The sequence below is a fragment of the Branchiostoma belcheri genome, unplaced genomic scaffold (genome assembly GCF_001625305.1).
Source record: "Branchiostoma belcheri isolate BF01 breed outbred unplaced genomic scaffold, Haploidv18h27 scaffold5, whole genome shotgun sequence".
Lineage (NCBI taxonomy): Eukaryota > Metazoa > Chordata > Leptocardii > Amphioxiformes > Branchiostomatidae > Branchiostoma > Branchiostoma belcheri.
The window spans coordinates 3,355,699-3,380,934 of record NW_017804131.1 but is presented as its reverse complement, the minus strand read 5'-3'; the positions used below and the strand labels follow the sequence as shown (position 1 = coordinate 3,380,934).

At 42.2% G+C, this 25,236-nt stretch overlaps 2 protein-coding genes across 5 annotated transcripts in view; one reads left to right on the top strand and one right to left on the bottom strand.

Annotated features, from left to right (window-relative positions):
• The first annotated feature begins 12 nt into the window (after positions 1 to 12).
• LOC109480132 (kelch repeat and BTB domain-containing protein 6-like) lies at positions 13 to 3,590 on the top strand. The gene is made up of 5 exons (XM_019782287.1): positions 13 to 250; positions 682 to 950; positions 1,466 to 1,623; positions 1,925 to 2,801; positions 3,172 to 3,590. Exons 1-5 carry the CDS (start codon positions 49 to 51, stop codon positions 3,490 to 3,492), a joined length of 1,827 nt encoding a protein of 608 aa, XP_019637846.1. The 5' UTR covers positions 13 to 48; the 3' UTR covers positions 3,493 to 3,590.
• A 1,103-nt stretch (positions 3,591 to 4,693) lies between these two features.
• The window catches only part of LOC109480131 (serine-rich adhesin for platelets-like), a 29,098-nt gene continuing 8,555 nt past the window's right edge, over positions 4,694 to 25,236 (bottom strand). For 3 of the 4 annotated variants that reach the window (XM_019782283.1, XM_019782285.1, XM_019782284.1), the window contains exons 3-7: positions 15,112 to 15,252; positions 13,991 to 14,648; positions 11,238 to 11,325; positions 6,184 to 6,316; positions 4,694 to 5,609 (exon numbers count right to left, since the gene is read on the bottom strand). In XM_019782283.1, the coding sequence (XP_019637842.1) occupies positions 4,731 to 5,609; positions 6,184 to 6,316; positions 11,238 to 11,325; positions 13,991 to 14,648; positions 15,112 to 15,252 (1,899 nt within the window). In that variant the 3' untranslated portion in view covers positions 4,694 to 4,730. Of the gene's footprint in view, positions 5,610 to 6,183; positions 6,317 to 11,237; positions 11,326 to 13,990; positions 14,649 to 15,111; positions 15,253 to 22,891; positions 23,042 to 25,236 lie in introns of those variants that run through there. The other variant, XM_019782286.1, reaches the window with a different exon arrangement.

The following is a 25,236-nucleotide window of genomic DNA, read 5'->3' as shown; positions in this document are numbered from 1 at the left end:
ACCTATTTTAAAATGGACTGAGCCATTGTTGTGACCAGAACGTCCAAGATGGCTGCCGTCGACATGGAAAATGCCGTCGTGAGCGTCCCGACAATAGAAAGCCTCGACGAGAGCTACTCTGACCACTTTCTTGGCCGCGTACACGATCTGTGGAAGAGTGAAAGCCTCGCTGATGTGTATTTACAGGTGGAAGGCCGCACGTTTGCCTGCCATCGGCTTGTTTTGGTGGCCAGCTGTCCTTACTTCGCAAGTAAGCATGATCTGTTTTGTACAACTCTGACTTCATACAACGGTAGTGTATATGTACTAGTATACCGCATGGTATGCCGATATTTGGGACTCAGAATTCAAGGTTCACCCAAGTACGTATACCTGGGTTAGGCATGTCCCTACTAGCTAGTAGATTGATCTGAGGAATTTGACTTGCAGCATGCAGTGGATTCAAACCTATATTCTTTAGATTCTGACTCAACAGAGTAGCTTACAAACCTGTTTTACATGTACATGTAGCTATCGAGTCTCTTTTGTCCTCTCCGGAAATAAAAGAGACTCGGCAGCTAAAAGTAGGGCGTTTAGTACCCAGGCAACAACCTTAACCCATGCCAAGACATTTAAACCATATAAAACAAAGATTTATTTGCAACCAGAGTGTACTGTATATATTCTTCTTCCATGTGACAGGCATGTTTACCGGAGGGTTTAGTGAGGCCAAGCAGCAGACAGTGTCCCTTCAGGAGATCGATGCCGGCTGTATGGAGGAGATCCTGAAGTACGCCTACAGTGGAACAGTGCAGGTCAGCAGGACCAACGCCAGGGAGTTGTACCTGGCCTCAGACCTGCTACAGGTGGAGCATGTGCGGGACACCTGTCTGCAGTTCATGGTGAACCAGGTGGACAGCAGCACCTGCATGATAGCCTACCAGTTTGCCCAAGCCTACGGGATTACTGAGGTAAGAAATGGTGCTTCAAGTAACTTTGTGTTAGTTCATAACAATACTATAGTAGCTAGTAGTTTTGTAGATTGCTAAGCCACCTTATATGTTGCCGTAATGTTTTGTCATGTCTGTCAGCAGGGCAAGCCCTTTGTAATATGCCACTGACTAGTTGGGCTGCCCTGGCTATGAGGAAACCAATAAAAAAATTATAATAACAATTTGGTAAATTAGGAGCCCACATAATGTAAATGACATCTTTCAGTCTGTTACAGGAAAAATAGAAGAACTTCAAGAAGAAAAAAATATTACAATGAAAGTTTCACACAGCTATACATAATATTTTCTTCTTTATCTTCTTCTCTAGTTCTTCACAGGAGGGCTTACTACTATAGTATATACATGTATACAGTACATTGTAATCCAGGAAGTAGACACATAAGTGGACCTGTGACATAGATCACAAACATCTTTGTGCCTATTTGTCATAGGGGATGGTACATTTCTATAACTTAAGATTGTTCTTCCCCCAGCTTCTCCAGGCAGCAAAAGCTTTCATCTGTAGCAAGTTCTCCCAGCTGTCCCAGACAGAAGAGTTTTTGGACCTCCCCCTGTCAGACCTCAAGGACATCCTGTCCAGTCCTGACCTTGACATAGAAGATGAACTTGTGGTTCTACAGGCAGTGGAAAGGTACACCTATTGTTGAGTATTAAGATATAGCTAAGTTGCACAGATGTAGAGCTGCTTGTCACTTTGCTGAGCCAGTACTCGTAGTAGCTTTTAAGAATAGGCCCATGACAACTTTCAATAGAAGATCAAGCTAATTGCAAAATTATCTGTGTGCTTGTAAAACATTGAGCAATTTATGGCTTGAACAATACCTGGATAGTTCCTTCACACATATATAAGGTACTTTTTGGTGGCAATACCTACCGATTGGAGTATTACTATACATATTGCTGACTTAATTTTGTTATCCTCTTTTCAATAGATGGATCAAATACAACCCAGAAGAGAGGATGTCCCTTTTGGAGGATGCTGCGAGTGTCATACGATTCAATCTCATTCAACCCTCCAAGGTTCCCGAGCTCTTCACTCACGTGCAGGCAGTAGAAGAGATCAGGGAGACTGGCCTTTGCATGAAGGGGTCAACTCAGGGTAGGCTTGGTATGGATGCCAAAGAGTTGTACGTGTTTTTCGGCGGTGCAGATCCGATTGACCCGTATAAAGGTCGCAGAAGAGGACAGATGGCCATCGGGGCGTACGATCCAGAGACAAGGATTATGTACCAGCTCTCAAACCCTGGTACGGAGTGTCCTTCAGCCATCATTGTTGACATTGAGCAAAGCATCCTGTACGTCGTGTACATGTCTCACCTTCTGCGGCGATTTGTGATGTTCGACTCCGTCAACAACCGTTGGATAGAGAAGGCCCCTCCCCTTTATGAACACAGAGTCCCCTGTGATTTAGCACATGTCAACAGTAAGATCTATCTCCTCGGTGACATAAGCAGTGATGAAAACAAAATGGAGTGCTTTGATCCCACATTGAACCAGTGGACTGTCGTTAGGTCCTTCCCAGAATCCCTTGGCAGCTACTTTTTCACAGCGAGTATCGGTGAGTACATATATGTGGTCAGCTCAAAGTACTTCTACCGCTACAACGTGAGCACCGATCACTGGTTCAAGTTGAGCAAGATCACAACACGCATGTACATCAACGATGCCTGGGCACATGGAGGGAAGCTGTACTGTGTTAATGAGAGCATGACCCGCATGTGTGCGTACAGCCCAGGAACGGGCACATGGAACCAACAGGACATGCTGGAGTTACCGGAGGCTGCGTCTGGTCAGCTAGTCAGCTATCAGGTTAGTAAAGATTAGTTTCTAGTGCTACAGCTATTACAGACTTTTTTTATCAAGATTATTTTATGACTTCCTCACAAGGGCTTTTATTCTTTAATTGCAAATACTGGAATGATAGCAAGACCATCGTCAAATTCTACAAAAAAATTCTATTTGAATTGATTTGGATTTTCAACCTCTGTTCATTTTTAAAAAACTAGTCATCTTGACACACCAAGGTGACCAAGTGCATGAGGACTGAGTGAGTTATTCAATCATTACATGAATAAATGATTGGGTGGTACAATGTACTTGTAAGGTCAAATTCTTTTTTGTTTCTATTTATGACAGTTCTCATTGCATTCTGAGATTTTTGCCTGTTGTGTTTCCCCAGGGCAAACTGCGTGCAGTCATAGTCCCAAGAAACACAGACCGCACCACCGATCGTATCCAGATCCACAGTCTGAGTGAGGGGCCCGGCGAGGCTGCACACTGGGACCATGAAGCCAGATGCCTCCCGCCCGTCTGCTTCGAGCACCAGAGGTTCCTGTGCCTTAACGCTCGACTCTTCCCGTCACGCCTCAGCCCCGGACACGAGATGTTGCGTACAGAAAGTGACGACGATGGCAACAGTGTGTACAGCTTCTCAGACACCAGCGATGACTCAGCTGACTGGGATGACCATCAGTACTGGGACATTAACGATCTTTTATAGAGGTACTGCTCAGATCAAGGTATATACATGTACTTGGATATCATGCACAGTTTTATGCATAGTTTCTTACTCCATATTTCTATGGTATTTTCTGGAAATGTAATTTATGTAAAGCAGGTTGAAATACCTGTTATAACATGAAGATCAGACTCAATTGAGTTTTAACTTTTAAGACCTAACAGACATTACTTGTGATAGAGATAATGTTTCAACAAAGCATATCAATTATCATTGTAACAAAAGTACATTTTGCTGAATTGCTCAAAGAAAGCAATGTTGTCATTGTAGTAAAATATGGTATTTTAAAATCAGTAAACAGTTACGTTTTCTTGTAAACATTGATAACATTTTTATCCATTTTTTTTACATGTAGAGAGTCTAAGATGTATATGATGTATGAATAAGAAACTATGATGTTTGTTCTGGTTCTTGTTTGGTTGTTTCCCCAAATTGTCCAGCAGTAAGGATATGAAAAGATGAAAAATGTGTTTTGCAGGCTCATGTACCGGTATGTGGAAAGGAAGATTCCATCTGTGGAGTTTAATATTTTTAGCAACAGCAATACTAGTATTACTTAGAAGCAACACAAGGAAAAGATCAGAACAGTTTCACTATTTTGTTTGTTTTATATTATATTGTTACATTTACATCATATTACTGTGTGGAACATTCTTTATGACTTGCACATAAACATCTACAGACGCAACAACATATAAAACATATTGCATTCTCTCTAAGTCACAGACAATAAGTTACTGTATGATATAGAAAATCTACAGTCCTAAAATGTACACTTTTTGCATACCCTCTTTTATTAAAGGGTTTTGTTTGTTAAACGCAGCTTATAAATTGTATATGGTTAAGTCATATCCAGTTGCTTGAGTAACTGTTTTTTGGCGTGTATATGGTGAACTGTAAGAAATCAATGGAGCCAGAACAGTAATACATATATGGATATAAGGATATGAAAAGAGAAGAAACAAGAAGGCGTCCAGCGCAAGATAGGGACATTGCCGCTGCAAACATTATGCACTAATCCCTCACGGAGGTATTGTGATATGTGGCACTGAGACATCGTTACTCATACATAATAATGTGCAGGAGATATGATGATAAGATATGGAACAGGTAGTTGTGTGGTGTTTCAACTTTCCCACAGGTCTATGCCTGCCCTCAGACCTCTCCCAAACTGATTATATGCCGAAAACTACCAACGATACCTCGCTAGTGATTTTGAACTATAATTCTGTGCTCATCATCCCAGTTTCATCCTCGTAGGTGTCCTTCAACACTTCCCTATCTTCGTGCTCGGGAGGCAGGTTTTCCGCCAGGGAGCGCCTGAAACTCCCATGCCCCTCGATAGGGGGCGCTGGAGTCCTTCCCATCGGCTTCCAGATCTCCTGTAGGTTGAGTCTTTCTACAGGCTCGAACAGTGCCTGAGGGGAAATGCCGAGCTCCTCGAAAAATTCCGGCGGCAATTTTTTCATGTCCAATGGAAGGGAGCCGTGGTGATACAACCATTTTGGTCCTTCGGGTATGGACATTTTGGGGTCCCGTCCGCCTCCTGGCGACTTTGCTGGAAAATGCAAAGATCTCACTTTCACGTCACTGCTACTTGGTATACGCTCTCTTTTCGGAGCTTCATCTATTTTACTGTCTACCAAATTTCCTACACCCTTCTTTTTTGTTTTGTCTTCCAGTTTCGACCTATTTTCTCTACTTTGCGCTGCGTTAATGTTTATGTTGTCCTTGGAAACCAACGTCGCGTCTTTGCTGTCGTTATTAGCAGCTGATACCTGATTGGAGTCTCTCCTTAACAACGGAGATGTGTCGTCTCTAAGAGAGTCTACCCTTCTCTTGGCGTCCGCCATGCTCTCAGTTTCGGAACTTTCCGCGGGTTCCTCCTGTGTGTCCTCGCGTGGTTTCGCGTAGTAGGCGGACTCGTCGGGTCGCGTCTGCGCACGCTCCGAGGCTGGCTCGCTGACGTCAGTGACGCACTGATCAGGTATGTGAAGCTGAGGGACGACGGTGTAAGGACGGCTGTCCTCCACATCCGGGATCTTAGTGGTTTCCAAGGCGACCGTGTCAACTGTCACAGGCTTGTCGCCACGTACCCCCTGCAGAGGAATACAAGACGTTTCAGTGACCCTTATTTTAATGCTATTCATTGAAGACGAATATAAAAAAAATACTTATGTATTATCAAGGACTGCCAAATTATAAAAATGATAGTAAAACGCACGTAAAGGTACATGATAACTTGGCATATGGCTTGTCATCTTCTATTCTGGTAGTTTCTGGCAATATAAGTACTAAGTGATTTTTGGTTCGTTTTGGTGGCTGGTCCGGGCTTTTGTAACGTTGTAATTATAATGTTTTCCCGAGAATTTAATCTGCGCACTTCGAATGTAATCTTCCTTTACAGAAAAGTGCTAACAGATATTGCGTTTGTCATTAACGTGCAAATTGCAGGATATGTGTCATGATGGTATGCCTGCCAAATTTTTCATCGTAAATGTAATACATTTAAACCTACTGCCATATACTAGTATTTAATATATTTGCAATGTGACAAACCAACAGATGAAACGTATGTAGAATCAACACATATGCAAAGAAACCAAATATTAATCAAATAAGAGGAAGGAAAATAAAATAAAACGGTGTACGTCCACCTCACGACACAAGTACCTGCCTAGAGTTGACAGAGGATGTCCGTGAGGCGCCGGACGCTCGCCGCTCGAACTGCGCGTTCTTGTGGGACTTACGCCTCCACTCCCGCTCGTTCTCCCGTCTCTCCAACTGAGCCTTGTTCCAGCGGTTCCTGAAAAATTCATTTGTTTATTTGTTTACTTGAGTTTACCAAAAGTACAAGTGGAAGGGAGGGCAAAACAGGTATATATAGACACCTTTACAAGCTGTCTTCACAAACATTACAATAAAGTTACGGAACAATACAATATCAATCAAACAGATTGCGGTATCAAACATTATCAAAATTAAATACAAGTTCCTACAATATCACACATTAGACATGAAAATACTGTAAAATACAATATCATAAAATATCATACATTGTATACAATAAGTGGTGATGGCGACGAAACATAAGTAAAGATGAAACAGACTGTTCGTTTCCAAATTGTAGCTACAATCAATGTGGTTTTGGTTAATCGCTATCGTCAGAAAATCTAGCCTGTTTTCATAGATTTATCATTCACAAGTTGAACTAATCATATTCTAGTGCTCCACGGTAGTTATAAGAAGTTTGTATGAGACGATTAGACTGTGAAGATGGTAAAGGTAAACATAGTCCTATATGTAGCTTTTTTGGGGGCCGTAGGGGCAGAGGGTTATTATCTATCCACTGTGTATAGGGTGTGCTATTGGTAGGCGGAGCCCAACCGTCTTCCCTCCAAAGCCTTTTACCTCCCCAACCGAAGTCAGGTACCCATTTTACACCTGCGTGGAGTGAGGAAAGTCGAGCTTTTCCCAGGGGCACAAGATCGGTGACATGGCAGGATTTAAACCGAGGACCTCTGGGTCCTGAGCCGAACACCCTGCCGTTACGCGACACGACTCCACCGCTAGATGGTACTTACACAGATTTGAGCACACTTTTACAATTACGACGTTACCTTAAGGCACGTTTAAGACGTTCCAACTGTATCAATGCACATGGGTAAACCATAAAGCTTTTTTATTTGGTATGAATGTCATGATTTGTCGACCCGGCTGTGAATACAAAACCATTCATTTCTATTAAACTAACGCGCTATAAAACACAAGACTTATTCCTAAGAGTACCAGAGGTCTTTTCTAATTGTTCCACCAGGGGATGATTAGAGTTAGACTGAGAAAGCTGATCTCCCCTTGGGTCTACTTATGTCATCTTGGTAGATTGTGTGCGTGGTCGAAATTGTATAGGTACCAGGGTTTCTCAATTTTCTTTCAGTGAAAAGGTATATGTATTATGTTTTGTATGCCGTGGTGGTCTTCTAAAGTTTATACAGCTGACTTGTGGACTGTCAAATCGAATATGTTCTTCGTGCCATGGCTATTCAATCAAGGAGCTGGCTTGCACTGAATACAGAGTTGTTACATATGAAGTACAACATTGAGCAAGATATCCATGCTGATAGTCGGGTACGTTGGCTCTGATGTGAGAGATTTTTAATAAAAAGGATTTATAACCCTGTGAAACTACTTCTTATCAATAACTCGCACATGTACATGGTGGATTCTTATTAAATCATTCTGGTTTGTTTTATGGATAAACCTAGCGTACGATCTACAAGATACGTGGAATCCCTCCCGCGAATCCCCAACTTGTCCAGGCGGTTTCATTTAGGAGTAACCACCCCATAAATCATTCTATATGTACTAATGAAAAATTCATGACTGAAAATCCTTCCCGCCGCTGGCAGACCCATTATTACGCTGAAGAGGGGCAGCAAACAAATAGAAATTAATGGGGCACGAGTCATCGTAAATCTGGGGCAGCGGGAACAGTCAGGCAAAACGTGATTGACAGGAGTAAAGGACGGCTTTACTAGCCACAGGCACCTAGGTTTTCTTCTATGTTTGTTGTTCCAGGTAAGGCCATGTTGATTCGATTATATGGTAGAAATCCTCTAGGAACCCCAAAACTGATGCGAGCGTGCGAGTAAAAAAGTTTGACAAAAAAGCTGCTTTCAAATCTACGTGGTCATGAAGGTTGAACAAATGACACAGAGTATGGTATGGCGAATAATCTACCCTTTAAATTCATTTCTTTACATTTTCGTCTTTTTCGTTTGATTTTGGCATTCTACGACATTGATATGGTTCTACAATATTTTTTACAACTTTGTATATATTTGCTCATTTTTGTACGTTTTGTACGATTTACAGTATGGTTGAAATTTTTTTTTGGGGGGGGGGCGGCCGAAAGTTCATGCGCGCGGATGTCATCCATATAATCAAATCAACATGGCCTAAAGCTTACAATAAAACATTTACGGTTGCTTCACAACTAATGCCATTGACATTATTCGCTATTTTTTAAGTCATTAAATTGAAATCTTTTAGAAACAGGCAGGATCTGAAGTAACAGTTCATGTATTAAGCAGAGGGTTGGCACCCGCCTTTAGCAGTATCTTGGGAAAATCCTTTGCCTGGGGTGTTAAAAGTATCCTTTGCCATTACGCAAGGAGGTGTCAACTTGATATTAAGTTCAATGGCACGTTGCTACGATACTCGCCTGATGCCCAAAGGCATCATATAGGCATGCTGTAAAAGAGTCAACCGTAAATAAGCTGACGTGATTTACAAAGTCACTTAGAATGATCACAGGGATTTTCTAGCGCTCACTTGGTTTACCACAGTTTATCCTGTATTTATTCTTCTCTTTACTCTCTTGCGTAGTGTTATAACCGTCTTTTACTTTAGTTTGGAAACATACATGTAAGCTGCTTCATATTGGCGTGGCTTTAATGGTTATTAGCATAACAGGGTATGCGACTACAGACTTTGCATACTAGCGAAATGGTCTCCAAGCAGATGTTGGGGAATATCGTATATTCTTTACATTATTACTCGGTTTCCTAACACAATGCAACTAATCAAAAGATTACCACAAAAGTCTAAGGAGAGACATAACTGTTTTACCGTGGCGCCACAGCATTGCATTGCAATGAAACATTTTCCATGACGTCATGATGACGTCACTACCACTAGGTGCGTGCCAGGGCTCCATATCCCTTCTATTATTTAACGGCTGAAATGTGACTCGTAACGGTATTTTGTCACTTAAGGGCTGTCCAATTTGTGTTTGAATGGAACAACATCTAACTAGAGATACATTACATATTTAAATCTCCCTGTCACATTTTAGGTGTGTCGTGTGTGTGTTTGTGTGTGCTGTGTATGTATGTGTGTGTATGTGTCTGTGCGTGTGTGTGTGTTTCTGTTTGTGTGTGTGTGTGTGTGTGTGTGTGTGTGTGTGTGTGTGTGTGTGTGTGTGTGTGTGTGTGTGTGTGTGTGTTGTGTGTGTATGTGTCTGTGCGTGTGTGTGTGTTTCTGTTTGTGTGTGTGTGTGTGTGTGTGTGTATATGTGTGTGTGCACGTCGTTTGTGTGTGTGTTTTCGAAACGTCTAGAATTCCTTCGACAAGACATTTGCTTGATTTCGAACATTGTGTTCAAAACATTGCAATGTCATATCGTCTGATCAGTTACTTTACTGGTAACGTTGATGTTGATACATGCATCTCGTGTCTTCAATTACGAACGCAATCCCTGTCTGATGTCTTTCATTTGTCCCAATGAGGACAACGTAAAATATCATGCCGTTGGAATTGCTCCATTGCTCTCACATAGATGCCTATCCCCTGTGTGCCTTGGCGTTAGATGACATCCAGATTGGCGTTACTGTCTGTGACATTGGTGCTGAATGATATTCACAGGGTAACCCCTGTCCTTGGTGCTGAAGGGCATTCACACTGACATTCTTGTATTTGTATCTGTATCTGTATCGGTATAGCCGGTATAACCGCCCTTCGGCGTAACACAACAGCTTCGCAGGCACGCGGCGCGGCGGCAGCTAGCTATATCACACCGAACGACTTGTTACACTCAATCTTTGCACATTTGATTGCAGGATGTGCTTGATGGCAACGAATTCCAGTCTACGATAGTTCTGGGGAAATACGAGTTTTTGAATACCTCAATCCTTGGTTGATAACTCTGATATTTGAAGGCATAACTGTTTCTTGTTCTTTTCTGGGCTGGTATCAGATACTTAGTGGTTGGTACATCCACCAGTTTATTAGTCATTTTGTACATCATGCACAGTCTGGACATTCTACGTCTGTCTTCCAGCGACCCCCACTGTAGGTTTCTTTTCACTTCCGTTACACTTGTCTCAGTTATACCAGTAGGTTATATTACATTGTTTTTGAAAAACTACACTGTTTCACGTCTGTGATTCTACATGTCATTCATATTCTTGTTTCAGTAATTGGTTACACAGCGTTCTTTACGACAAACTATACTGTTTGTCGTCTCTGATTCTACAGGTCATTCACACTACCATTCTTGTCTCTCCCCCTAGCGTTGAGTGACAGTTGCATCGCTGCTTTCTAATGCTTTTTGATTCCCGCAAGCGAAGTGAAAAAAGGAGTTCGTACAGTCCGTAACGTGGTTAATATTTTTCTTTGAATGACTTCGAATGTCTTTATAACGCCTACGCGGATGTTGTCTCTTCTTTTCAAGGTTTCCCAGAAGACTGTTTATTGATTTATTGATTCGTTCTTGTGACTGGATGTTGTAAGGCCACACCAAGTAAATTTTATGGATGACGTCCGCGCGTGCATTGATTTTGGCCCGTTCCTATTAAAAAAAAACAAGAAATTCCGCTTCTTGTAACTATGACCAAAGAGTCACGACGGTGCCGCAAATCGTCAGATTGACGTGAAACCTGTAACGCGAAAACAGGACAGGACGACAACTGCTATTCCACCTGATTTATTGTTTTTTTGATGATGAATAAAAGACTTCTTGCTTGTTACACTGTGTCACCTCAATCAATTTGTGTCATAACATTTGTCGTCTCTTAGTATATTTCTAATTTAGGCATCTTGTTTTTTAGGGCCCTTCTTGTTTTTTTTCGCCCTCTCGCATTAGATTTAGGGTTTCCAAAGGACGTCATCCATAAAATTTACTTGGTGTGGCCTAATGGGCGAATGTCTGTGAGATTGTAACTTACCATATCCTGACGATGAAGCCGGCTAAGAAGAGCACACCGATGATGGAGAAGGAGACAATCATCACAGTCTTCTGGAAGTCCGACAGACCTAATGGAGAAACGGCAAGAGCAGCCAATGTGATTTCAGAGCAGCAAAACTGGAAATATTCTGAATAAAGAAATCTGTGTGATATTGACACATACTGCTTCACATTAGCACATTTCGATCAGTATTTCATACTTTGGGCAAAACTGGAGAAACAAGCCCTAAGATGAGTCCTTTATTTTATGGGTGGTACCCTAAAAATCAGCCAATGGCCCTACCAGTAACCATTTTCCGTCAGAATTTTGGGTACTTTTGCTCCATGTGGGTTACAACACATACATTTGTTTCAACACAGTATGTAGATAAGTGACTAGAATATTGACTTTGAAAAATCGGGTTTCCAAGCCCTACAACTGCATTGGATGCCTTTAAATGATGTCTCCGTACGGCTGTGTGCGCACTACTAATCGGCTTTATTTGCCTGTGCGGCTGATGGTTTTATTAGGCGAGTAAGACATAAAATTGTGTTCAGCGTAGGAGATGGGATAGCTGTAGACAGAAATGTTTAACTGTGGACACATTAGACTATGATGCTAAGTGTGTAATTTTGTTAGTAATGTGGTTTAAGACAGCAAATTTCAGTCAGTGATTGTACGTGGGAGACAGGGGCAATGAAGGAATGGGAAAATAGACAAGAAGAAAATACAACAGGTGGAGAAGCAAAAAAAACACCTTCATATCAGTGTCTCTTACAAATGAAGTTTGTATCAGCATGTATTACTATATCCTCCTTGATTTAAGTGCCCTATCACTGTGCCTGTATCTGTATTAACATGCTCTCCAAACTGTAACACGTCTCCATTCATGTTAATGGCATCCAAACGTACCCAGAACGTAAAAGGCTTATTATGTCTGATGTAGCAGACATGACTTATGTATAATTACAGACAAAAAGGCACCGTCTTTATCCGAAAATACCGGCAGGCAGACTAAAACCTCGCCGTAAGGAGGAGACGGGATGTTCTGATGAAATACAAATCCTTTACGAGGTTTTGGGAACATTTTGGCGCGGATGAATTTTTTCTGTCTATCTGTGCACACCATGTAAATGAAGCCATTCATATTTGTAAGAGGCCATACCATACGTGGAACACGAAAGGTGTTTCACGAACTTTCACAATTAAACTAAAAAAGGAGAGAAAACTTATGGAAGACATCAAATCATTTGCACACAAAAGAGCTCTTTCGTCTCATTCCTCCCAGATTCTTCAAACAAAATGCAGTCTCCTATCAGCCTGGTTTATCCACGAAAGAACCCTGATGTCCCTACATTACCAGCAGCAATACACGCTTGATGTGATGTCTGTGGACCGTAAAGAGCCCCATAGGATAGATTCACCTTGTGATGACCACACGTAAGGACGGGTCTTAATAACGTGAAAGAGAATCTTTCAGTGATAACAACAGGGTCGAATGTTTTTCCATTCGGGGTTCTCCAAATCTGTTTTGGTGATCTTGTAGCTTAGGTGTTAGCAACATCTGATTAAGCATCCCCTTCTAATGAAGTCATCTATACTGAGGCGTCTACCTCTCGACAGAGACGTGAGTAGTTTAGAACGTCTGGCAGGCGACGCCTTTGTCTATCGTCGTGTGAAGTTGCTTGATGTTAATGAGAAGTAGGCAGAGTGTGCATGATCTGATCTTAGGGTTTATGGTGGCGTGAAAATATAATGAAGAGATCTTGAAATGGCGGCGATCTACAGAGCTGAAATAGAAAGGTTTGGACGGCATGAATCCTGAAAGCTAGCAACTTAAAGCCACCTGCTCAACTTGACTAGTAACGTTTCTTGTCATTGAAGCGAACAGATGGCTTGAAGTTCAACCATATGTTTACCAAGTAACTTAACCTGTAAAAATAGAATGTTCATTATTTCGAGGAATGGAAAGCGATTGTTTTAAATCGAGATTCAAAAAAGTATTGAGTTGTAATGATAACCAGTGTAGACAAGCAAATGTTCATACTTTTTTCTGGCATATCAGAGAAATTCACGGTGCTAGTATGACTTTTAGCAACACTAAGGGAAACATACAAACAGGTAACATGTAATTTTCAACTCTACATACCAAGATGTTTCTCTAAATCCACACTAATTCAAACAACGTTCAAGTTTGAAGTCCACGCTGAGTGTTTGAAGACCATTGTATCCATCTTCCATTCTAAAATCGATTTTTTTTTCATGGACCTTTCCCAAGGTGGATTTAGCATCCCTTTGGGTAAAGCCAGTGTCAATACGACTGAGGAATATCTTAATCCCCGCCACTTCAGCAGCGCACGGGAGCGGGTAATGGCGCGGAATGGCCTCTGTCTGGATGTGAATAAATTATTCGGTCATCTCTCTAGGGCCGTCAACGTTCTAAAGCGAAAATACTTTTACACGTCTAAGCTATATATTGTCCCAAAAGACAGTGTTGCTGCTTTTTCTATCGGCATGTGTGAGCTTTATCCATGGCTTGCGTTTCTATTTAAAGGTTAAGTAGCGCGACTTTCTATATGCTTTTTTTAATGTTTGATCATGGAGCTTTAAGAAGAGTTTGATAGGATTTCGATGTACTGCGATTTGTAGTACGAACACTTCGGTCAAATAACACATAATTGGAAAATGTGAACCGCTCTCAATGGCTCCTTAATGGATAGACTCATTCGCCTATAAAGAATTCAGGTTCTTACCCTGTTCATCATCGTACCACGCCCAAGTTGTGGCATTCGCTGGAGGTAACGTTGTCTGGTTGTCTATGGCCGGCGTCGTTGGCACCACATTCGTCGGCGAAACATTCGTGGGCCTGGCCATACTTAGCAGCTTCGTGGACTGCTCAGCAGTCATCAGTCTCGGAGAGGACGTGGAACCGGAGAGCCCCGTCGATGTTTCCTCTACCGTAGAGGGTTTAGCTGTAGTAGAGGTAGAGATCGTGCTGAGCATTGCTTTAGACGCCGACGTTGATCTCTGAGATGTGGCGGATTTTGGGTGTGTGATTGAGGCATACGATCCTGTCCCCGTGCTTGCCCTGACAGTCGAGGAAGAAGTGGAGTTGCTGTTGTTGTTGCTGGTGGTGATATTTGGAGTTGTTGTTGCGAAGCGTGTTGCCCTCCCAGGCGGAGTGCTGACATTGGTCGATGCGCTGCTCACGTTTGGCGTAGGAGTTGACGTTGTGGCGAATGACAACGGTGTTACCGCGAATGTCTGATTCGCAGCTGTGGAGGACGGCGCGCTCGCTGTGGTGTTAAGAATGTCCTCTGACGTGGAACTCCTGAAATTGTCGGTCGGCAGCTCAGTTGGCGGAACTGTCGTCTCGTTTGTGTTTAGATCGCTTCGTCTCTGCCGCAGTAACTGTACAAAATAAGAGAACATACATCCAAGGTTTCTGATCTGACCTGTTTGTAGGTCGACCTTAGGCTGTAGGACATAGGACAACCTAATTGCCCTTAATCATTGTATAAGCTGCAACACAGACAGACTATTACGCCCACACATCCCTGCACCGAGTCCGCCCGATTGCTTAACAACATCTCAAAGGGAACCAGACAGATGGGCGCAGAGTTCTAAACCAGGGACCGTTCGTTTGTGTTGACGGCTATTTATAGTTATAGAATTACAACGTACGTACATGTGCGGTCTTTAGAGGTTTGCTATTATCATTTATCAGCCTTTGGGCACTTTCTTTGATCACAAGTCTGTGTTCTATAACAGCTGTATAACAGTGTATGGATATAAGCCGCTGATGTTTGTAATAAAGAGTCCAACATATATAACAGTCATCCTCGATTACAGGTGAAAGATGAAAGGCACTGACCGATGAAGGGATGTCTCTGCGTTCCGGATGTATGACGTCAAGGATCCGGTGTCCGGAGACCACAATGCTTTGCGGGCCGTTGGATGAAAGCGACGCGACGGAGAGACACGTGACCAGGCCCAGGAGTTCAGTCAGTTCCATCTAATGCACAAAAAAAAACAAGGGAGAAAATAAAATCAATTTGCTGAATACAAGGAGTGGATTATTTGCAGGAGATCGAACTTATAGTTGTCTCAAATTACCTCGTGGTTCTGCGGCATAAAAAAAAACACTAAATGATGCTTTCCCAAAAACTTATCCGAGTCTACACTGGATAGGCTTTCGGACATATATAGGCTGTTCACATTGAATGAAAAACAATACCATGCTACATCCAACTGCTTCAAGCTGTTTACCCTTTTAAACTCATCCCACGTACGTAAGTCATATATTGCATACACATTGGAAATGTTGTGATATCACTACAGTTGTCATCAATCTAGCCAACGTTTCTAGATACACAGAGTCATTTCGAAGATCATTTTGAGATACAGAGAGTCCAGAGAGAAGATACTGCAGTGACATATCCATTTTAGATTGAAAAGACACATATCAAGTTTTGGACCATAGAAACGCACGGCATCTGTAATAAAAAAGAGCCCTTTCAAAATATGTAACATTGCTTGCAGGCTGTATTACATGCTGTGAGAAATCTCGAAGAAAAAAAAATTGATCAGTGAAATGACGAAGAATGTCTGGAAGCTGACAGATCAAATTGAGGAACAAATAACTCAATGATGTTACTTGATCGGTCCAATTGTAGTTCCAACTGTGTTGCTCAGATATCTTTCTGTTTTGATGTCTCTACAACTGTACTTTAATCATAGATCTACTCCTATCAAAGCAATCATGTGCCATCACGTGTCAGATGTGCCCATTCAGTAGTAACGATCGATTGCCGGCTCGCTGAAAATAGTAACGGGAGAGTGCCAACTCGTCCTACCGGCACTTCCACCAAGGTTATCACGCTACATTAGGTTCTGAGCTGAGCAACGGGGATCACTTCATACAGTCGCCAAGGAGGCGTGTAAAAGCCTGGCACTAGTCTGCTGGGCAAGTATTAGCCACGGGTACAAACCTTCTCTGGGCGGCTGGTTGTAGGATGGCCGGCGATTAAAACTAAAAATTACATGTAACGTACTTGTTATCCTTTATGTTGACTTACGTTTATCAGCCTCTGCTGTCTGTAAGTCTTTGTAATGTGTTGTTTGCATTTGAAATAAATAAATGAAATAAATAAAATTGAAAATTCTACAAAACGCCCACCCGACCGAAGGCCTGCACAGGAGGCATAGACTCTCCCTCGCTTCCTGTACAAAGCGTTTGTTCAAAGTTCGTTAGAACATACACCCTAAAATTCGTTATATCTGGTGTTATCTGAATTCGAAATACTATGTACGTGGGTGTACTGGTTCTGGGCAAGTATAGACTCTCCCTCGCTCCCTGTATAAGGAAGCGTGTGTTCTAAGATTGTTTGAACATACAACCTTAAATTCGTCATATCTGGTGTTATCTGAATTGGAAATACTATGTACGTGGGTGTACTAGTTCTGGGCAAGTATAGACTCTCCCTCGCTCCCTGTATACGGAAGCGTGTGTTCTAAGATTGTTTGAACATACAACCTTAAATTCATCATATCTGGTGTTATCTGAATTGGAAATACTGTGTACGTGGGTGTACAGGCTTTACCCAATTTCTCTTGACAGTTTCCGTTCTACATGTACATGTATCTGTCAAATCGAATGTTCGTGCGTTCGTTATTAGTTTTTGCCTCCCTCCGGAAGTAGTGGTATTTTATTTCTCCCTGCTTAGAAAACCTCACGACTCAGTATCCATCTGTAAAACTGAACACCAGGACGCTTCTTGTTAGCACTCAAGAATGGTCCCCAGATATGACCGTTTTGGTGCGGGTTGTCTCTAATGAGGTAGTGTAACAGCAGAGCACACAGTGATTCAAAGCAAACTCCTTATTTGCCAACAAACGCGACGCCCCCTCTCTGAAGTGAAACCACAGCAAAAACTGAGAGCTAACTCATCCACAATTTGTGTATATCAAATTTCTACCGGACCTGAACACCAGTTTTGCTCAGATGTAGAGTAGAACCGCTTGCTAAGGCCAGATTCACCTCTAATCTGAACTGTAAAACATTTGAAACTGATTTTTTCATTCGTATGCTGTGTCATATTTTAGTGCGGGATGATAGAGTCTTCTTCAAGTCTGTAGTTGGTGAACACACAACGTTTTAATGGGATCTCACGGTGGTCCAGTGCGTTGCATTAATGGTATGTGTACTTAGGGTTTATGTAACTCCCGAGAGACACGGCAGATCGATAATTCAACTCGCTACTTCATGTCACCGTACCAAACTGCTGCATTAAGAATCTAACGCTGAACAAACAAAACTGGCGTCGTGCTGGTAAATACGGTACAGTTATAGAACGGTTTGTATCATTCATTTGGCTATAAGTGAAACATGACACCCTGATGTCAGTATAAGGACTGGAATTGTCAATCAAAAAGGCTCTTTTGTACATGACACATTTTCTGATGGTAATGATGAAAAGCATGTCTGATTCAATATACGATATGGGTAAATATTTCATGTCGTGTTGACGTTCGGAATTTAAGTCATGTTTTATATCAAACGATGTACGACAGATCAGATTGGGGAGTGTGATTGGTCGGGATTTGAATGGTTTGCTGTGATTGAAAGCGGCAGACATGACGGCCATGTGAATACGGACGCGTGATTGCTCCCGATCTCAATCAAATTGTTTTCTCCCCGCTGCCGAGGTCGGTTTAAAGACATCAAGAGTTACGTACAGCAAAGAACAGAACGTCCTCTGCCTACGCGTCCACCATGTATACTAGTACTTTCCCAAAGGAATAGATGTAAAGTGATTGGCAAGAAGCATTCTTAAAACATTTGTCTGTGCGTTAAAAGCATGGGTAAAGTCTTTCTTTTATGTCTTCTCTCAATATTCAAACCTAGTTTACAATGTAAACATCAGCAACTGATCAACTGCCCTCTTGAAACCCATAAGAACGACGGAAGGGAGTTAAAAAGCTCAGTTAATTGCCTTCCCCTTGAGTAGCGCAGTTCTAAGCGGTTTCTGCAAACCGTTTTGCGCCACATGCTTAAGAGGGAATTACCCTGAGATGTTGTATCCATCAGTCTTCCCCCTTTGATTGGCACTGTCCTTGGTGCTGATAAGACGGCGATTAGAAATCCACTATGACACCAATGTCCTTGTCACCTGTAAATCCTGGGGATCTGGGGATTTCTTTAATTACCATAAATTAGGGGCAACCTAAGGAAATTTTGCTGATGTTACGTGCCTGGCGGGCACTCTCACATCTTTAATCGCCGAGGTCATCTTACTGTTTGGGCTAGAACTATGACATCTCAAAATACATGAAGCTTTCTAGATCAAATATCGAACGCATCAACCCTTGATATTCAAACTGCCACCAGGTTATAGTTTTACGTGGTGTTTAAGGGTCAATGGTGTTTGTCTCTCATCAAAATGCGTTGTATTGTTCACTTTAAAAAGAAACAATTGTTGGAGATTCTTTAACAACTTTTCGGGATGCTTTCTTATGTCTCATGTGCTTTTGATTATGTCTTTAATACAATCGTACATTATACGAAAAGGAGGATATTTCTATTGGGAGGGTAATCTTTTCTTCCATTGTTTTCTATAGTTAAGAAATGTGTTCATTGCTTTCCCCTATACATGTAATGAAATACCTCGTTATTTGGATATACTCAAACAAGCTTCTCTAGTTGCAAGTACGAGTGTCACTCGAGCTCAATCATGAAAGTCAATATCTTTAGCATGAGGCCAGCTTGAGAACACCTGAAGTAGGTTGCTCCAAGGGCATTGGATCCGTGATGTTGAAGGATATCAGACCTGCCGACACTGAAGTCGAGAAGGGAAGATGCGGCAGTACACCTGTTTCAACGCATGCTTCAGGAGGACCACCCTCTACATGACTTAGTTCCGCCCACTAGGTCAGGTGCTACGGGACGGTCACTCAGAAACTCTGGCACAATCAGTCTACCTAAAGCCCGGACTAAGAGACTTAACAACTCGTTCCTTCATTGCGCTGTTCGCCTCTATAACAAGACAATCCAGCAGTAGTGTTATATATATTGTACCTAGCTAAATTCTTCTTGATAACTGCGCAGATTTTAATTGTGTAATCGTCTTAGTCGTCTTAAGATTGTGTTCGCCTATGTTCGCCCATGTAATCGTCTTAATATGTATTCGCCTATGTTGTTTCATGTAGATGAAGAGTGTCACGAATCATTGATTTTAATGTTCTATATATTATTGTAATAAGGACGAAATTCGGGTATTCGCCCGCGAGATCCTTACTGAATAAAATTTGATTTGATTTGATATATTCTGTACACTCCCTTCTGTCTGTGTAATGGTATAATCCATCTTGAACGTTTGCATCAGTCTCATCAGTCTCATCAGTCAGTTGGAAACCAACGACGAGGTACCCATTGCTTATGAGAATAATTCNGTTACGTTGCAAAGGTTTAAGATATCTGACAGAACGAACGGTGTACAGAACGCACACTTTCTGATATGCATACTTGTGTATAGTCTCCACCAGACTTCTTTTGCGGGGTGAATAAATCGTAGAAATCGGCCAGAGAAGCTCCAGCTCCCCGCCAAGCTGGAGATTCTCTGGCCGGCTACCTTCTCTGGCCAATTAATACCCTTTTTAGGCCGATTTCTACGATTTATTCACCCCGCAAAAGAAGTCTGGTGGAGACTAATACATGTACGTCCTGACTACAGCCTGAATATCAGAACCGTTGCGCGCGAGGCGATACCAACTCCTTCGGCGGGGGGAGAAGCATGTGTCAGCTCTCAGAGTTGGGACTCTACCCCGAGTTCGCCATCGCTAGAGATGATAAGAGGTTGTGTGTCAACTAATGCTCTGTGAGCGTGGCATATTGCTCCCTAGGCTGACGGGACTGGTATCCAGGATAGACTAAAAGCTTTATGACCGATTACACCGGTATACATGCGCAGGGCATTCAAGAATGTCTTACCTAACAAATACACTAAAACAGCATTGCTATTTAATTACAACAGCATTTATTTCTTCGATGTAATTCGTTAACACCCTTAGAGTCCACCATTCACAAGAACTGCAAGGAGACCTATCTCCCAATGGGGCGACGAAAATCCTAGGCCTGATTTTGTTTTTCTGGTGTCTTCTTGAATTTTTAAGACGATCTGAGCGTAAAGACTAGCCTCCTTCGCAGTCTTGTTGGGCGTCGGCGTTATTTTTTCTCTGAGCGACGCGAGTAATATGCGGCCGCGAGGGACGATTTGCTGCCGAGGGAGTTTTTGCCACGGAGAGAAGGTTTCGCGCTCCAACAACGGAGCAAAAACTCCCTCGGCAGCAAATCGTCCCTCGCGGCCGCATATTACTCGCGTCGCTCAGAGAAAAAATAACGCCGACGCCCAACAAGACTGCGAAGGAGGCTACGTAAAGACAATATCCGAGGGGAATTCCGGCTTGAAAAACATCGCGACCTTCGGTGGAATTGAGGTCGGTAACGTAGCGACGGCGGAAGCCCGCTAAAACCGGCTAGGGTGGGATTATCATGTTATTAACCTGATTTAGAAATGGAGCTTTAAATAGCATTACACACAACAGCAAATTATTTCAATTTGCTACATTGCATGAGCGGAAGTATTCTAAAGATAATCAATAATGTTATAAGCTAAGAAGACTTTGCCCCTGAAAAATGTTGAAATGTTGATGCTTACGTATCGTTCTCGTGATTTCACGCGTGATCTTATGCGACGTTGTGTTACAGCGGAACGAAAATCATTTTCATAAGTCTTGACCATTAACAGGTGTTTTATTCAAATATGCTCAAAATTTCGTAGCAAATTCATCTGAAGAGTTCGAGTAACACATCAAATGTGCGAAGGTAAACGAATGCCGGAAGTCTTGCAATGGTACACTCAACAGGACATTGACAACTCTTGTATACTCTTAGTTCTACTAGTAAAGTTAACCTTGGACAAGCACGAGGCTTTTAATAATGCGACTACTTTGCAGCTGTAACTGTCGGAGCTTAAGTCAATCACAGCTGCTTGTCAGAACGACAAGTATGCCTGTTAGCTCTCATACGGTGATGTAAAATGCCTCTAGGTATAAGTAGTAGTACAACATAAAAATGTGATAGTTGTAGGAAGTGCACTTTACAAGGGAATTTCTTAATGAGAAAATATCTCTATAAACGGTACAGAAATATTTTAGGGTACTTTGATGCGCAAAATTGTCACTTGCAAGTATCACAACACGCAATTCTTAATCTAAAAAGATGGCTAAGATCATCAAGACTAATTGACAACTAGACGTGCTTCTCTTCCCTACTTGTTGTCGCCGTCTATCAGCTCAGAAAGACATCGTTTCTTGCTAAGGGTGAATAACTTCCACTGATTTATATTCATGTCACAATGAGTAGATGTCAAAAGAGCACACAAGTATATGCCGCGCTCTTGACGTAAAGACTCTTGTCCATAGAACGGGTTTTCGGACACACGAGTTCTTTTTATGCAGCATAAAAGGTTATGGAGAGAAGGGGTAGAAGGAGTGCTATTTCTTCGTTTCTTCATCTATATTTTACATTATACTAAGAATTAATGAAAAGATAATCATCACACCTGCATCAGATTCCAAAGTTATTTCTCTTATGATTCAATTTTATTCAAATTCCAAGCAATAATATTGTCCGCTATACACACGTGTATGAAAGAAGGAATAGACATTCTTGTGCTAGATTAGATGGGAGCAAAACTCCATATTATTGGTAATCGCATGTAGAAGATTACATATGGTGGATGTGGTATCCCCAGAAGGGAATTGAGTGGTTTCTAGTGCGGTTACCCTTATCTTCAAGCAGACGTATTTTTTAGCTTGTTTTTTTATGTACGCCTTTTGGAGCTCGCTTGTTCGTATCTCAGGTGGTGATTTTGTTACCAATCGCATTATTGAACATATACCATCTAAATGAATAAAGCAGCAAAAAATAACTAACCTAAGCCAGATATCTGTTTGAAGACAACGGTTGCCTGCCGATATCTCAAAATCATGCATTTCTATATATACCGGTCTTATTAGTGATTTATCTAAAAAGCGAAATCAGGTCTCGTGGTTTCATACCATGCTTTCATCGTGTCCGTCTGGCGTAGGTTGACAGAAAACGGGCACATAACTGACGGTACGACCACGTCATTTCTACTCCAATATACGGACAAGAGTGCAATTTTCTTAACGCTTTTCTACGCTATCCTTTGTTTGGTCGCTGTTTGATATTGTTTCTCAGCCGATGATCACCATGTATATATGCCGCTCACAAACTGACGTTTGTAGTTTGCAGGGATAACAAAAGGGAGCACCCGACATTTGCCGAACAAAGGACCTGGCTCCCTGGGCTACGTAGGGCCAGAATATACAATTACATTCATAAATCCCAATGGCGTGGGATACGCGAGCTGTTATGGTGATAAATACATCGCAGCTATTAGATCTTAGAAAAAGACAAAGGTCTTATTACTATTAAAACTAACAAATCTGTTCCTAGCAGAACAAAACGTACTGAGTGCGATACATTTAGAAGAGCAGCGCACCATATAATCCCATATTGCATATCTGAAGAGGAGACACTATGAAATTCTAAAAATAATTCACCTCACCTACATCACGTAAACATCATGACGCTAGTCAACCAACCTTCCATCGTCCGCGGTGGTCTGTGTACCGGATATTTGTCTGTGCAGTTCGGGCCCAGAGCGTTTCAAAGAGCCGGCAGCAAGTGCGCGTGACTCGGTCCGGCTTTTCCCGCGCCTATCAATTCTCCTACCGCACGACAGGCAAAGGACCGGCGCATTATAGTCAAAGGGAGCCTCCGAGGGTAGCTTATTATCAGTACTAGGTTACAGATTGTTTTTGTAGAATTCGTTACTGTTGTTGGAAACGCAGGTGACCTAAGAAAAACACAGACATGTACGATAGACGAGAATAAACAAGGAGAAATCCGATAGACCACTTGCTGCATTGTTCCATTGACCCCCCTTCATTTTCGGAGGAAGTAAACCGTCCCAATTCAGTCAGGTTGTGTAGGAAGAGAGCATTTTACTCGCAGGTAAGGGACGAGGGTAGGTTCGGGGAATAGTTCAATAATTATAGCTATTTCACACGAGGAATACGGACAACAATTTACCATGTTTCAAATTCCTGTAAACATCAGGACATGAAAGGCTAATTTGACATAAGTGGGGAAAAGCTACAAGTTTGCCATGGTACCTGCTTGGTCACAGACTGAGAGTCTGAGACTATTGTGATCACCCACTACATACACGTCATTAGCTTTACTTGTGCAGTACTTTCTTATGCCAGCAGGTAATTCTCTGTGGGCACGTTAATTGCCAGCATAGATACAAGCTACACGCAAAGGTGGCCTATTAGCTCGCATATTTACATAAGACATTCTAAACTGTACTACTTTTTATTTCGCCCTATGGGGACACAGTATGGTTTTTCGTCTCCTCCCCCCCCCTCTCTCCCCCCCTCTCTCTCTCTTTGAAAGGGCTAGCTTTACAATTATAGTACCTATTAATTCTTCTCGGTGTGATATTTTTCAAATGATATTTGCTATGATATTAGTACCCATCCTCTTAATACCTCTCGGTGTGATATTTTGCAAATAATATTTGCTATGATATTAACTCAGGGTAATTTTCTATGTAATTTTCCGGTAGATTGAAGCCATGTTTATCCATTTGACACAGTCTTAATCTCCAAGCAGATCCCTTTCGGTGGCAAGACAGTATCCATTAGCCAGAGAAAGTCGCCGGCCACCGACGGGGTAGCGACAAAAAACGACCATATATAGTAAGCTAACGATCATTCCCCCACCACCTCTGCTTGGAGAGTAACACAGTCTTACCATCGCATCATCCGAGAGGTAAAGCTTCACAGATCTAACAGGGCAGAAGGACGGGGTCAGACGATGCCCCTCTCGTGCTGGTCCCGTCCTCTGCGGGTTTGATAGCCTCCCGGAGGGGAGAGCTGACATTTTCCAAGCGGAGGTTTGACCGATCACAACCGCGATTACGTTATAGTATGTTCGGGATGACGGAGAGGGCCGGTGTACGGATCGGACGGCGTGTGTGTGTGTGTTAACTGAGTCAAGAGGAGGGGAGGGGTTAGCTACAATTATATAACTGCAAATATACTCCTATATGTATGTCCGAGGATCCGGAGCAGCACTATACAACATGCGTTGAAGTCAAGGGGAAAATACTATACTCTAGAACATAATTGAAATTCCAACGAAGATCTAGAAGAATTCAATTAGGCATCCCGTATTTTTTTTACAAAATTGAAACAAAATCATGCCAGTTTGGTTGTACATATCTGCCTTTCTGGTACGTAGTGTTACTAGAATGATCTGTACAATGCATTGTTTCTATTGGGTGGATGGAGGGCATCTTGCAAAGTGCTTTGCAAAGTAATGAAACAGTAAGGTTCAACGCCGTAACGATGTTACTAATGAGCTGTCAATCTAACCGCGAGGTCTTAGATAATAATCTCATTAACTCTACATAGCTACGAACACACAAGCATTTCAAAGGTCAGGCCTGTGACATTGTCGGTTGTCGTATAAAGTCAAGTCACTCAAATTGCCCCTAATTCCCGTGACTAAAAATCACAAGTGTCACTCACGAACGCAAGCTTGACTGACAGTGTGTTTCCGGGGTTGGTAACATTGCAATCACACCCAATTATCTGCTAATTACCAGGCAACCCTGGGGAGTCGGTTCCTGACAGACGACTAACGAAGCGCGGCCACCTATGTCCTTGTTGCCACAAGGCCGGTCACCTTGAACGTGCTGTAAAAGTAGAAGTTCAACACTACAAAGTTTAAGCTGGATGCGGCATTTTCCCCACGACTTCCAGTAAACTCGATGTAAAGCTTAGACTATGACGATCTCTAGCCTCCTTTTCAGGCGTTCCGTGATCGGTCGTTTTTTTTTTT